General features: G+C 44.9%; 1 protein-coding gene across 1 annotated transcript in view; it reads left to right on the top strand.

Annotated features, from left to right (window-relative positions):
* Positions 1-15813, top strand: part of MEGF11 (multiple EGF like domains 11) — a 382058-nt gene extending 366245 nt beyond the window's left edge. The window contains exons 26-27 of the mRNA XM_084641366.1: positions 12279-12485; positions 12935-15813. Coding sequence (XP_084497492.1) covers positions 12279-12485; positions 12935-13095 — 368 coding nt within the window. The 3' untranslated portion in view covers positions 13096-15813. The remainder of the gene's footprint in view (positions 1-12278; positions 12486-12934) is intronic.
* Positions 15814-16105: the final 292 nt, after the last annotated feature.

Below are 16105 nucleotides of genomic sequence, written 5' to 3'. Positions count from 1 at the left end.
CTTCTCCCTGGTTCTAGCCATTCTCTTCCTCTCTCTGCACTGAGCTGAGGATGGGAGCGTGCTGAGAACAGGGCTGGGGGTGAAGGAGCAGGCTGAGGGTTGGGGTGCAGGGTCTGGCCAGGAGCTAGAATGAGGGAGGGGGCTCAGGGTTGGGGCAGGAGGTTTGGGGGTGGAGCGCTTACCTGGGCAGCTCCCATTTGGTGCGAGGAGTGCAGGTGGGAATGTGGGAGGGGTGTGTGTGCAGGAGCTCCCGTTTGGTGCTCAGGGTGGGAGTGGGGATGTGAGGGGTGTGTAAGGAGGGTGCAGGAGTCAGGGCAGGGGGCTCGGTATGTGGGGGGGGTGCCGTAGTCAGGGCTGGGGTTGTGGGGGGGGTGCAGGGGTGAAGACAGAGGGCTGGGGGTGTGAGGGGGAGGTGCAGGGGTCAGGGCAGGGGGCTGGAGGGGATATGCCCTGATTCCACCCCCTTCCCCAAGGTCCCCGGAGCGGAGAGCACACTGCAACTCCGCTTTTACCTCTCCCGCTCCGTAGCAAGGGCCGTCAGCTGATCGGCCGCAGGGAGGGAGAGAAGGAGGGGCAGGAACCCTGCACGCTGGGGGAAGAGGCAGAGGGAGGGGGACGCTTGCCTGCCCCGCAAGGAGAGAGCGGGGGGCGGAAAAGAGCGGGCCAGGCCAGGCAGGATTTTTAGTGGCATGCTGCTGTCTGCCCGGGTCCAGCGGACAGCAGCGTGCCATTAAAAATTGGCTTGCGCGCCCTGTTTGCCGACCCCTGCTCTAGAATATGCAGGTTTATGAGGCCAAAATCTCAGCTGGTGTTGACTTCAATGGAGCCACCTCAGTTTGCACCATCTGAGAATTTGGCCCTGTGTGTTGATTTGGGGAACTAAATATTTGACAGTCTCCTTCAATAAGATACTTGGCAAGCTTACTTGTGCAAGTTGTCCTTACATGAAACCAAATGGGACTGCCTATGTGAGTAAGGGTTGCAGGATCTGGCCCTTTTTAATTAAATTGAGGGAAGATGGCCCATGAGTATGAAACATGTATATGGCAATGACCAGCCCTTAGAGGTATATTACTAGCCCTCAGCCAGGCCTAGAAAATGAAAATATTTTTTGCTCATAAAAATAACTAATATAATATGTAGGAAAAGATTGGTTTATCCCATTGCCTTAAATGAGAGTACTTAGTACAGCTTCAAGGAAACTCACTATACAAGAACTGTCAAAATATTAAGAGAAAAAATGTTAGTTTTCCATGTTTTTCCTTGTTCCATTGACTAGTAGTGCTTCCAGTGACGTGACTGATATTTCTGTTCAGTAAAAGCCCCTTTATCTTCCAATGAAAGAAAATCTACTGTACAATTAATTACTCACAGTTTCATCAAAGAAACTATCAGTACAAAAGTAGATTAAAATCACCATTTATTTTTACAAAGTGAAAATAATGATATAAACACACAGTCTGAATTCACACCCACACACCTCATAATTAGGCTGAAGAAGAGTTGTGTGTAAGGTCAAAAGCTTGTCCCTTTCACCAGCAGAAGATGGCCCAATAAAAGTTATTACCTCACCTATCCTGTCTCTATAATTAAGCTTGGCAGAATTCAAATTTTTATTGTTTTATAATTTCAACGGATAATATTGATGTTTATTTTTAAGCTTTTTTTTCTGGTGTTGATTTCATTTTTCACAATTAAGGGGGATTAGGCAATACAGTGACCGTAGACACTGATATTCAAAAAGTTAAAAATTTAGAACCCTTAAGGCACAAAGTGTCAGTGTCACATGTCAAAATATACAAAGTAAATATCCTTAAATCAAACTCTAATAAGCTCTCAAGCGGCATTCATCTTATTTGCCGAGCTTCAGATTTTGATGATCATTGATGAAAATATGTGTGTATGGTGAAATCAACATTTACCGATAAAAATCAAATCCTTCCAAGCCTAGCCATAATATATAGAGAGAGCTACGTAGATATGACTACATATGTGAAGATAAAGAAGCACAGCCACAGTGGGCTATGGAAGTTACATATTTCATTACATATTTAGAATTTTAGCCTTTTTCTTTACATGGTTAGTTCACTTTGCTTGTTGCTGTTCAAAATTCACACCTGCAAGTGGTCCAGTCCACTAAGAATTCCGTTACTTCTCTTGGCAGTAAAGGTCTTCATCAGTTGTTTGATCACTATATATTGCAGCTGACTGCAATAAGCAATGAGACAGGGCTGGATTTTCGAAGGAACTTAGGTGCCTGCAGATGCAGATAGGCAGCTGGTGGGATTTTCAAAAGGGGCTGTGATGGGATGTCAAAAGAACAGCACCCTGGGCCACAGCTGCACTCAGTGGGCTGAGCTCAGTAGGTGTGAGTGGAATTCTGCCCATTGACACCAGCAAGGCAGGTGGGGTTGCACAGGAGTGTCCGGTTTTATGGTTTGCGGGCAGTCACTCTTTGTAGGTTAGCCTCAGCACTGTACAGCACATAGGGAGCTGGGTCACAGACATCTACCTGGTCATGAGGGTTTCCCCAGAACACTATCAGTAATTTGTATCGGGTTAATGTGATCTGTGCATCAGGTATTCAGAGTAACAGGCTTTCTGCAGCGAACAGGCATTTAAACGACCGCCTACTGAGAATGCGGTCTGGTTACTGGCGTGCTGGGCCCCTGGGGGGGAGGGGTGAGAAAGCGGGAGGGGAAGAGAGAAAGAACTCCTGGACTGTAGGCAGTACACTGCTATCGCTCTTAATCCAGCAAGTGTTTTCTTTTCATAGAAGGCCATATATGAAACATCCAGTGAGTTCAGTTCTGTGCAGGGACACGTTCTACTCACAGTATCCAGGCTACTGATCTGTACATAACTCTCCGAACCCATCTTCTGCCCCTGAGAGAGGGAGCATGCCTGCAGGCTGAGTCACTCAGAGAAGACAGTTCCCGCTCCAGGGCAATTGGAGTCACACAGAGAAAAGCTTTGGCCTTTATCCCCCTAACCATGTGTGTAAGTCACGGTTGCTTTGGCAAGGGTTCACCTGAGCCCTGTTGGCGGTGGAAATCCAGATCACTCAGTGTGGACAAATTGTGCCAGGCTGTCCTACTGCTGCACATACACAGAGAGGAAACGTAAAGAAACATTGATACAAAATGCTGACACCTGATCCTGCAGACCCTACTCACCCAAGTCTCCCAGCAATGGGATGACTAACATGAGTAGGGCTTGGAGAATCAGGCCATTAAGCCTTTTATTTCCAAGTAAGGGACGTAGCATTCTTTTTGTTATTGATTGTGTGACAGCAGCACCTAGAGGCCCCAGTCTCAGTCAGGGCCCCGTCGTGCTGGCAGCAGTACAGAGACAAAGTAAGAGATCCTCCTTGCCCTGAAGAGCTTACAGTTTAAACAGAGGGGCAGAGAGAGGAAGTGGCTTACCCAAGGTCACTCACAGCTCAGTGGTAGAGCTAGGAATAGAAGTGTCTGGACTCCCAAGGCTGTCCCTTGCCACGAGACCACGCTTGTCTCCTAGCTTAGTTCTGCATCTGCCCATGTCAATTGTTTCTGGAGAAAACCTGCTTTGCATTTTAAAATGATTTTTTCGTTCTTGGCAGATGAGTTCAGAGAGTCACGTACAGCTCGGCAGCAGAGAGCGGGTGACAGAAGCAACCATAAAAAGGAGGAAGCTAGCACAATTAGGTGTATTGTGAACACGGCTGCATTCCCGTTCTCCCATCTCATCCCCTTTCTTCTTGTTTTGCTCTGAGTCTGCTTTAAAACGGCTTCTAATGATAAGTAACTCAGTGAAGTCTGCAATCCTCTTAAACTGTGTTTTGCGTGGGTATGTATTTTGGGTGTGGGTGGATGGAAATTGTCATGGCCTGTCTCATCAGACACTTTCTTCAGGTTCAAGTGCCCAGGGAGTCTGCTGTTTATTATTGGATGAATTCTGCCTTTCCCCCAGCCATTGGTGTTCTTTCCACACCTCTGCTCTTATTGTTGCTCCGTCTGGTCTAGCAAAGAATTCATTCTGATTTTTCAGCAGTAGCCAGACTGGTTTTATTCTTAGTCATTTCTTGTTGCTCGCCAATTTCTTTCAATGTTCAGCATTTACAAGAGTGATTCATGCTTTTGAAAGCCACCATCAACCACTCTGGGCTTTGAACATTTCAGTCTGGCAAAACACTTAGCTGATTTGCACAGGCCAGCTTTGCACACACACAGAGATTCATATGCCCGCCCTTGCCAGTTAAAAGCGTGGCTGGATTGTGGCTGGACAGACCCAGGCTTGGTTCCAGTGGCACCTCTGCAGCAAAACATTCAACCTGTTTCATTTACTAGTTGCAAATTCCACCAACACAAAAGGGACTTGGACTCAAAGCCCTGGCCGCTGCCTCTGTGCTGGCTACTTAGAGCAGACATGATGTAACCTTCAGTGCAGGGCTTGAGTCTCAGAGCTCCCTATGCAGCTTCCTGTGGTGAGAGAGAGAAGTCCCTTTCCTGTGTCCTTCCATTAGGAAGGCAGTGACTCTGTCTGTAATGCAGGTTCAAAGAGTCCAGGTGCCCTGAGCTATCCGACCTGGAGTCATCCTGTCCCCAGTATCTGGTCTGATGCCAGCTTCCCGTAGTGAGGAAACGGGTGGAAGATGCATCGGAGCAGTGAAGGCCTCAAAAGCTGTATTGCCAACATCAAGTGCTCAAAAATCATGAGTTGGGCCCCAAAATGAGATTGGCTTAGAAATTTGTGAGACTTAAAGAAATAATCGGAGTTTGGTTCTTGCGATTCGTCGGCTGGTGTTTGCGCCTTTAGGGGTCACCGTTACAAACGTTTCTTTGCGACCGCAGGGGCTAGAAACTTGCTATATTTTTTAGATGAAAGCAGAGACTCTTCTTTGAGTTGTGTGCCTATGGGTGCTCCCCTTCAGGTGCGCATGCACCTTTCGAGCCCTTGATAGGAGAGTTTTCCACTGGCAGTGCCTGTTCAGCTCGCTTATGCCTCCTTGTGCCAAACACTGAGATGACACAGAGGTGCACGGGTGAATTGCCCTCAGTTCCTCCTCTACCACATTGGCCTGAGATGCACGCCTAGCATGCCTGTCTGGAGCATACCTCAGCTATTTTGTATTCTTCTTATAGTTGTTTAAAATTAGTTAGTATAGTCAGTGGTTAGTAGGCATTATAGTTAGTAACTAGTCAGACATGCGGCCGACATAGTGGGTTTTCACCCACAAAAGCTTATGCTCCAATACATCTGTTAGTCTATAAGGTGCCACAGGACTCTTTGCCGCTTATATAGTTAGTAAGTGTCAGTTGTGAGAGGACAGATTTTTTTTTCCTCCCCTCTCTCTTCTTGGGGAGTCTTGTCTTCCTGGTGTAAAATGCTGCCTCTTCTGCTGGGAGGCTGTACCCGTGAGCGTCGGCCGCTCTAAGGGTGTCCATTGTTGTGGGGGGTCCCATGTCTCCCACAAGTGGAATTTCCTCCTAGACCACAAGTCTAGGGCAAGAAAGAACAGGGAGACTCCGCTCAGACTGTTCATGATGGAGCACTCACTTCGACCAGTGTCTGAGTCAAGACACGAGAGACACGCCCCGCCAGTACATCTGTCATCGGACAGATCCAGCTCCCCTTTCACCTTGGCACAGGCTTCCCCTCAGAAGGGCAGGCCAGTGGAGCTTCTGAGAAGACTCCCAAAAACGGGAGCATGGACTCTCCTTTGAAGGAGCCTGCTCCCCAAAAGCCCAGACCCCCTGCGAAATCTACAGCCTCCAAAGCCTTGACCTCTCGGCCCAGTACCGCTGAGCCGGCAGTCTCCTCCTCTGGTCCTGGTAGAGCCAGAAGGCCCCAGAGCTCAAGGGAGAGATGGCTCTAATATGGCTTCAGTACCCTCTACCAGGGACAAAGAAGGCAAGCATAAGTGTCCCAGTCCAGTACCACCACTGGCACCTACCCGTTTGGCACCCTTAGTACCTAGCAAGCAGTGGCACCAGACGTGACTGGCATCTGCATTGGTATGCCCGCCATTGACAGTACTGTCATCTTCAGCTACTGCATCCTTGGCTACCCTCTTGGTACCGATTCCCCACTCAGCACCACAAGAGTTTAGACGTGCAAGGGACCCGCCATAATGGAGGAGCTGGAATCCCTGTTCCTCGTGGGTACGTAGCACCTTTTGGTACTGAGACCTCGGTCTCCAGACTGCTACCATTTCCCTGGTACCGCAGGACTCTCCACCCTTTTCAATGGGGGCTCCTCCACTGGACCATGTTGAAGAGAATGGAGGGAACTTCATCAGTCTCTTCTATTTCAGTCCAGGGTCCCCCAACATATCCTGTCAGGAACCCGTTCTTTGACCGTCACAGGGAAGATTGCAACCATCATCAAGAATTGTGGAACCAACCCTTCATCCCACCACAAGTCCCATATGGGCCCTCCCATACTTGGGCTGCTTACCGACAAAAATTCTCCAGACCACCGATACCATCTCAAAGGGAGACTACGATTGTTCAGTCCTCTCCTCTCCAGGAGATGTTTGAGGAACAAGAGGCCAGGGCAGATAAGAAGCCACACCTCAAACACCTATTTCATCCTGCAGATGAAGTGGTTATGCCTCCACCACCTTCCAGGGCCAACGATTTTCAATAGTATTAGGACCTCAGAAAGAGGGTAGCTGACACTCCTCACTTCCACTTGAAGACGTCAGGGATTCACAACACAAGCTGTTGGATATCATACAGTCAGCAACGTGCACCCGGGTGGCGTTACCCATCAATGAGGCGCTCCTGGATCCAGCTAAGATTATGTGCAAACACCTGCTACTATTCCACTAATGTATAAAAAAGTATTACATTCCCCCTTGAGGACACTGATTTCTTGTTCACGCACCCTCCATCTAACTCCCTAATCGTGGATGCGGTAAATGTGCAGTGCAGGCAACACTTCTCCAGGTCTGCTCCACATGACAAGAACCAAAAGAGACTGGATCTCTTTGGATGGAAGTTCTGTTCATCAGCAACCCTAATTCATCAGGGAATTAAAATATGAAGAGCAGACATTCCTCTGATTTCTATTTGTGTCCTATTTAATATATTTATTGAACATAAATGCAAAATATAGAAGTGCTGGTTATGATCCCATAGTTAAGGTTGAGTTTTGCACTTAAATCAAGGATTCAACCACTTTGTATAAAAAATACAGCATACCTAGAGTTGGTCAGAATGTTTTTGTCAAAACGGTTTTCCATTGGTTTAACAAAACTGAAATCTTTCATGAAATCATATCAGTTTTGACAGCATTTCATTTAGGGAAAAACCTGAACACTTCTGGAATGAAAAGTTTTGATTTTTCATTTCTAAATTATTTTAATTTTGACATTTACTTTATTTTATAAATATAAAAATTCAATAAAAGGCGTGAAACGTTCTGATGTATCATGAAACATTAAACATTCCAAATGTATCAAAAAGAAACATTCGGATTAATTTGAAATGAACATTTTTTTTTCAGAATTTCATTTCACACAAAAAAGTTGAAAATTTTGACAGTTTGTTCTGATTCTGGGTGATTTTATTTTTTAAATCTTGATTTTTTTTGTGTGTGTGTGATAGGAAATTATTTTTACCAGCTCTTAGTAACACCCCCTCCCAAAAAAAAAACCCAACACGAATTCTTTGAGCACAGAATGAATTTTCTGCAAATTATATGAAAATTGGTAAATTGATTTGAGTTAAAATTTTTAAATGGGTCTTGTAACAAATTTAGCACCTCATGTCAGACGTTTTTTTCCTCCCAAATCATCTTAACAAAATAACACAGACTTTTCCAATCCTCTTAGAGTTAAAACTCATTGAGCTCTAGCGCATATTATACCTAGCTGATGATGGCTCCCAAGTGCAACATGTTTCCAAATACATGCTGTGCTCTATAAATTACATCCTGTTCAGAGTGAAGGGTCAAGTCTCTTTGTTTAGTTAGGCACATAACTCCCATTAATGTCAGCAGGAATCATCCCTTTGGGATACTGCTTCTCCATGCCCACTGCTAAAGGCGTTTGGACACAGAATGGTCCAAATGAATCTATATGGTGTGAGTGACACTTCTCTGATACTTTATGGCATAAATCCATTGATTTCACTAGTTACTTCTGATTTACACAGCTCTGAGGCCCTGCTTGCACTTTAGTTATGGTTCTCACAGCAGTTCTTTGTAAACCCTCATTTGGGAGATACAAATATCTGAGCCAGATTGAATCGTGTTCACTGTAAGGTGGGAATTTGGTCTGGGTTAGAGCCAATGTGCACATTTTCAAATAAGAAACAGCACAGATTAGTTCGGCTGTTTACTTGCTCCAGGCAGAACAGAAATAAATGTTTTTAAAAGTTGTAGGTGAAATTGTTCTGCCAGAACCTACTTTTCAAGAGTTTAATCCCCAAACCTGTGCAGATCAGGTCTGTTCTGGGGCTTCGGGCAGCTCCAGCCAGTGGACTCTTGGGCAGTTTGAAATCTGCTGGTTATCTTTTCATCTTGCTTTGACCTTTATGATGATCTTGTTGATCCTTAAGGCTACAGAGCCCCATTGATTCCTGCCTTTCGTCTCCTGTGTACACCCATTCATCAGCATGAATAGGGCGAGGGAAGTAGGTTTGCTACATTCTCACTTTACTTGATTAAACAGTTTCTGTTTCCATAGAATTTATAGCCCATTTTTATTAAGGTCTGTCCATCAATTCCTTGTGAAGGGTAATGTGTCAAATGAACAGTCTTTGCTATGAATATTTACGAGCCACTAGAGGATGTCTTTTGCTGACCGCTAGCTGGGGCTTCCTTTTGCTAGAATGGAATAAAAACAATGTTCCTGATACTGCAATCCTAGTCAGGGACTGTCCCTCTGAAGTGCTGAGCACTCCCCCATTGAGGTGAAACCAACTGAAGCCAAGAGCACTCAGCATCTTACAGGATCAGGCCCCTCAATCCTCACTCAGACAAAATTCCCACTGAAGTCAGTGAGAGTTTTGCCCTGGTAAGGGCTGCAGAATTGGGCCTAACGCTATAGCACAGGTCCTTTCATTCTAGGGCTTTCCATTTCTTTGCATGATTCCTGTATTCTTTGTGTATCATCCCTCAGCTTTTTAGGCAGGAATGCACGACAGACCTTTATTAACTCAAATGCAGTGTGAAAGGGACAAAACTCGAAGTAGCTGGTGCATGGGAGGTTTTGATCTTTTGGGGTCTGATCCATTGCACATTGAAGGGATTGGAAAGCTTCCTGCTGTTTTCACTGGATGCTGAACCAGACTCTTAAAGTCAGAGGGCCAAATTCTGTTCCCATTCACACCAGTGTAAATCTGGAGTAACTTTTGTAGTGAGTGAGGTCACTCCACACTTCCATTGATGTAACAGAGCAGAATCGATTTGTTTTATATCCTTCCAAACCTGTAGTTTTGTAATGGTCAGAGAGCTTTAATTTGATTGTTGTATGCACTGCACTGGTACCAGGTTCCTGCAGTGTTCTCATCCCCTGTGTATGCGCCTTGTGGATCTGGTCTGTGGAGCTAAGCTCCCCAAGTCTCTCCTTGCTAGTCTGCTAGCCTGCTCGTTCTCCCCAAACTCCCCTGCTGGTCTCATCCCGCTTGACTTCTCACCAGAGGTTTAAGAACCAAATGTTACGGTGAAGGTCCATTGTTGCTCAGAGTCCAGTGCTCATACAAAATGCACTCTTGCAGGTTTACTTGGACACTGTGAAGGGTTGCAAATAACTGAAAAATCAGCTGTGGTTGTCAAAAGAAGGAATGTGCATTTTGTGATGCAGGATTCTGGAATTGTTTTTGCCCTGCTGTTAGCTTTCTTGCTACACAGATCAATCCTGCTAATGCTTAGTCACACGAGTAATTAATGACAGCCAGTGGGATGGTTGTAAGAGCAAGGGTTTGCAGGATCAGGCCCTGGGGGCTTGCAAAGTTTGGAAATGCTCTGTGGGTCGCCTGGTCATGAGCATGAGTTAATAGGCTTCTGCTCAACTCCTCCTGTGTGAGATTCACAGTTTAGCTGGCATAGGGATGCCGTTAATTTTTGATGTGTGGTTTTTGCTCTGTCACAGACCTTCGTTGAAATGGGAAGGACAAAATATTTGTCAAACAGATGCTGCATAGAGAGGGTTCCAGAATTCTGTTGTCAATCGAAGATCTCCTTCTGGAGTTCGAAGCCAAGCATCAGAATAGAAATAGGAAAGTACAGACAGCATGAATGCCCCCCCCTTCCTCCAGACCCCCATGTGGAAGGGACTCTGTATGTTGAGTTGCCTTTTCCAAAGGGAGGGCATCCCTCTGGTCCAAAGAGCTGTATGGGAGGAGCAGGCAGCCAGGGTGGAGGGGAAGACACATTGCCTCAGATCCTCAAAGGTATTTAGAAACCGAACTTGCACTGATTTCAGTTAGGTGCCTAAATACCTTTGAAGATCTGGGCCCTTGTCCTGATGGTACCACGCTGTCAGGAAGGGATGGGGAGGTGTAGCAGGGCCCTGGAACATTGCAGAGACACACACACAAAAGCAATGGTAGGTGTCCCAACCAGCAGGTAGGATCAGGCACTGAATCAGTGAGCAAACTTTCCCACAAGGATGTGTACCAAGACTGTGTCCGTGAAGAGAGGAGATTGAGTTTGCTCCCTGCTGACCTCAGCTGAGGAGCTGATCCTACAAGATACCAGGTGCCCTCATCCCCTTGAGTAGGAGTCAAGAGCTTTCAGCACCTCACAGGATCAGGGGATGCTTTTTGGTTCATGTATTATCCCAACAGCATTATCCCACAGGTGGGGGCTGTACTCGACTCTGCATACGCACGAACTCCTGGCACGGCATCCCCAAAGTTTATATGGAGATGGTTACACAACAGATTAAAGGGAACATACGATACTGGGTCAGACCAAAGGTCCATCTAGCCCAGTATCCTGTCTTCTGACAGTGGCCAATGCCAGGTGCTTCAGAGGAAACAAACAGAACAGGTCATCATCAAATGACAAAGTGTCTCATAGTAGTGGAAACAAATAGCAGCAGAGAAATATTTTTAAAGGGGAAGAGATGTCTTTGTTGTCTGTTTATTTCTTAACCTGAATTTCTCTTTTTGTCTCCCATACTAGACAGCGGGGGCAACTGGGAATTCAGATATTTTGCAAGTCCCACCGTTGCACCGGGCGTGTTTCATAGATACCAGGATCTGCCTTTGTACTGTAAACCAGCACAAGAAAATGCCTCGCCTTTCATTGCATCGCTCTAGTTCTAAATTACTGAAAATGCACAGCAGCCGGACTGCACACAGCAGCAATGGCACGTTATTGAAAGTCACTGTTAAGACTTCTTTATTCTTTCTTTTTTTATTCTTTTTAAATAGCACGACTGGCACTACTGTTTGTACACGGCTGAAATTCTCAGGCCAGTTTCAGGACTGGGTAGTTCTTGGCGGCTTCCTTATCTCATGCCAACCTTTCTCTCCTCCTATAATTTTGCCTGTGTTACAGTCTGATGTATTTATTTCTTATTGGGGGAAGGGAACGATCAGTGTTTACAGCATCAAAAAAACCCAAGAGACATAAGATGGGCTTCATCCCACTGCAGAGCCTGAAGAATTTCTCTGAGAGCAGGGGTCTCCCCTACAGAATTTTTATCATCAGAAGGGAACATGAAGAAGAAATCTAATCCTTCCAGTGCTGGATAGCCCCTGAAATTACATCTGACAGAGAACCACTAACCACTTTGATTGATGCAGTTCTAGGCTGCTGGAAAAATTAATTTTCAAACATACGACATTTGATGTTGACTGCAGCTCAGGACGCTAACCCTGTAGCTTGTCTAGAATACCAAGCACCGACAGAAATGACTACTTTCAAAGCTGGCTCAGAGCAAACCTGTGCATGCTTCCCTGGGTCAGTGCATATCAAGAAAGGATGACGTTAGCACTTAGGTCCTTGAGGGTTATGGAGGGCTGGGGAAAGTTGCCATCTGAAATTAAATGATGTTGCCAAATAGTGTAATGAAGGGCAGTTAGACCCGTTCACAGGAATGGCCTTGGTACCAAGTACGGTTTTCCTACTAAATGTTGAGGAGATGGATTGTGGATGAGTTTGGATAAAGGGATGATTTACAGAGGTCATGCTCTGGATGTGCCCAAAGCATAAGTGTTGGATTTTTGTACTAGATGCCTCAACGGTTAAAGTTCTTCCCCCGCTCTGCAGAGGTTGGGTTGCAGCCATTCCCGTCTATCTGCCCTTTCTAAGAAATCTGCTCTGTTCTTGTTTTGCAGAGTATATGAAAGAATCTGTGTGTAGTTCAAGCACCTGCTCTCTGAACAGCAGCGAAAACCCATACGCCACCATTAAGGATCCACCCATCTTGACATGTAAACACTCGGAGAGCAGTTATGTGGAAATGAAATCACCCATTCACAGGGATTCACCCTACTCAGAAATGCCAACCTCATCAAAGACTAATAAAAATATATATGAAGTTGGTAAGTGTCCTAGATAACCAAGGAAGCTCAGTAGTTCAACAGGAGCAAAATTAGTTTTAGCATTTTTCTCTCTTGAGTTTTACATTAGGAGCAGAGGTCATTGGGTTTTGGCAGAATCAAGAGACAGCTGTGCTTTATGGGACAGGGACGGTGCTGATTTTCCTATCTAGGGTCCCAAGTTTGGGATCAAAGAGGAACACAATCCTTCTGTGTGCTTGCTTGTTTTTAAACTGTTTTGAGTTTCAAATCCCAATTGCAAGATTAAAAAAGAAATGGCAGATCGTTTGAAAGTGTTCTTTGCCGTGCCCTTGGAACTAAATCCGGAGTAGCAGAAAGCGTTGGGAAAGGATTTGCCTGTACGCATGTGTTAACGTGAGCATGTAAAACTCTTGACTATCAGCTCTAGCAGCCTGCTAGCCATTGTAACCCATTTTTCATTGTATCTTCAGAGCCCACTGTCAGTGTGGTCCAAGAAGCCCGTGGTCGTAGTGTTAATTACAACCAGAATCCATATGACCTGCCTAGGAACAGCCACATTCCTAGTCATTATGACCTTCTCCCTGTAAGACACAGCCCTACCCATGGGGCATCTTGGGACAAGCAGTCTTAAAGGGATACGCTTCGCTGTCGCAATGTGCTGCGAACATTCTCTTTGACTAAATGAAAGAAACGAAGACAATCCTTTTTGGTTTTGCAATATGCTGCCGTGACTTGAAATAGTATTATACAAGGAACCTAACCTAACAGAACATTCGTTCGGGCCAACTACTGCTGCATGATATTGAAAAAGATGTTTTTATACTGATCACAGAAAAATAAAGAACCATCATCTCCATCTGACTGGAACAATTACTCAAGGAAGTCCAGTCAAAGACTCTACAGACTGTGTTCTATTAACTGTAAACTAAAAGCAACCCACCCGCCCCCCAATTGTAAGTACTTACAGCTACAGATGTACATTTCTACCATCCACATAAAGAGACCTTTACTGTTAGAAACAAGATGTCTAAAAAGATGCTGGAATATATTTTACATACGCATCGTGGAAAAGGATACACACACAAAAAACAGGAAAGACTGAATTTGTAATCCTTGGGTCATGCTGTCGTCATATCCATTCTGTGTACATGTCAATTTTATTCGTGGTAAATTAGTTTTGTAATTTCCTGTTTCTAGTGGCTGCCAAGAGATTTTAGTAGAGGACTATTATGTATACACCGTCTGTGGTTATTCTCAATGCCTCATGCTCATTCTAAGCAATGTAAATCTTCATAAGTCTCCAGTGATCTTTAACCATAGAGCTCATCTGAACAGTGTGTCTCATGCCCAACATATATAACAATAGCCATGCTGGGCCGGGCCAGGCCAGACCAGTGGTCCATCTAGCCCAGTATCCTGTCTTCCGACAGTGGCCAATGCCAGGTGCCCCAGAGGGAATGAACAGAACAGGGCAATCATCGAGTGATCCATCCCCTGTCGTCCAGGCCCAGCATCTGGCAGTCAGATGCTTAGGGATACATTTTTAACAACCTATGGAAGCCTTTGATTGTTGGTGGTATTTTATTTGGCCTTATACAGCTGCTACTTTATTCGATACAGTGGCCCAGACTGTCAACTGCTCTAAATTGGCACATAGCTTCAGTGACTTCGATGGCGCTATGCAGATTCACCGCAGCTGAGAAGCCGTTCCACTGCCAATGTGTCAAAAATCTAGCCCTGTTTCTGTTCTGCACCCAAACCAATGCTTTCTAAGCCATCATGGGGTTTCTAGACCATCTTTACAAGCCATTGCATTATAGCTAAATTAATTGCATGCCATTTATAATAAACCCTTTAATTTCATCGGCATTACCATGTCATACAACTTTATCCATCGCTGAGTCTACCTGAAATGTCATTAAACTGAGCTGTGACCAGATTTCCTTCTTAAACAGCTGTTTGTGGAATAATTACCATGAGGTTTGCCTTGGAATAAGGTTTGCTTTGGAATAAGCCTCCCGGATTATTTTTTGTAGTCCTTCTTGACATAGAAAATACAATACTTGCTATTAAGCAGTTTCTTGTAGCTCTTGAGCATGAAGTAGTATGATGCTAAGTATGTAATTTCATTAGGCAAACGCGGGAGTAGCAAATTGATTGCATCTTAAATATAAAAAAGTCTGTTGCATTTTTGCTGTTCTGATGGAACTATAAGAGAAAGAAAAGCAACTGTGATCAGTTTGTTAAAGCATGAATTGATTAGTAAAAAATACTAATGCAGGAAATAGCGGCCTAAGGGCCTCGTAGTAAAATTCAGAGCCTTTTCACCTCTAGATCACCGGTTTGAATCCGGCTCCAGCTGGGAGTCATTGTGAGTGGATGACAAACCTACGTGAAATGAACTGGTCCGGGGGCCAGCATAGTTCCTGGTAGACAGGAGTTTAGTGTCATATGGAGAAGCCCATTGCAGTCTGAACCCTTGATGGTACTCGCCAGGAGCTGAACGTGCTGAGGAGACTGAACGACCTGCTCAGCGCTGGGATCGAGGCCTAGTGCCAGGGCAGTGCAAAGAAGCCTGCATTGATGCTGACCGAGCCTGTGCTGTATTTCTTTGGGCTTCACTACTGTCAATCCAGTAACGCACTAAATACTCTTGTCAAGGGGTGGGGAGAAGCCCTGGCAACACAGCCAGGAATCTTTGGAAAGCTGGAATCTTTCGTGGGCATCGGTGGGCACACTTTCTGAAACCCGTTATGCAGCTGGCAACTTCTGCAGTTCAGACGGCTGAACTAACTCCAGAGAGCTCTTTCCCCACAGGGTTAAAAAGAAGCTGATCTTCATGTTGCAAGGAATACATAGATATTTACATGAATGCTGCATGGGTGCATGGGGGCAGATGAGTGATCAGCAATAGTAATTTTGCAGAAAAGCCTTATTCAAGATGTAATTAGACATTATTTTGTAGGGCCAGGTAAGGATATATTTTACTTAGCATATAGAAAGACTTACCTCAGAAATCTCAATAAAAAGGCAGTTAGGCTCTTGTTAGAGACTTACCATACATCTAGCACAAGCAGTGTAAGCGGCAAGCCTAAACAATGTATGTGTTGTGTTTCTGTACAGTATGAGATGGGACTTCGGAGAGCAGCGATATGCTTGATTTTTTCAAAGCTGGATTTCCAAACCAAATGAAAGGAGGTGCACAGAGTTTAACAGAAGGGGTAAAAATACATTCTTGTACATTAGCATTACTTTAGAAAATAGACATTGAAATGGCAATACTTTTTTAAAGCAAGACAGATTTGTAATAGATTTGTTCACTGTGCTAAGGTACTATACCTTGTACAAAATAAATGGAGTTTCTCTCAATGTGCCCTTCTCAAACGTACTCATTTCCAGCCTGAACATGTTGGAGGCATGAACTTTCTCTGTACCACAGGACTGGTTACCGAAGGGCCTACATTTGCCTACCCAAACAACTCCGAGAACATTCAAGCCAATGTCAGGCAAGTAAGATAGAAAAGTTGATTTCAACAGTTCTGAGAATGAGTGAATCTCAAATCCAAAATGAAGTAAATCAGAGAATAATTCCTAAGCCAGGGGCTAGTCACACCCTAGCTTGAAAGCAAACTAAGTACCAG

The sequence above is a fragment of the Lepidochelys olivacea genome, assembly GCF_965140295.1.
Source record: "Lepidochelys olivacea isolate rLepOli2 genome assembly, chromosome: 10".
Lineage (NCBI taxonomy): Eukaryota > Metazoa > Chordata > Testudines > Cheloniidae > Lepidochelys > Lepidochelys olivacea.
This window is presented reverse-complemented; position numbering and strand designations above follow the sequence as displayed.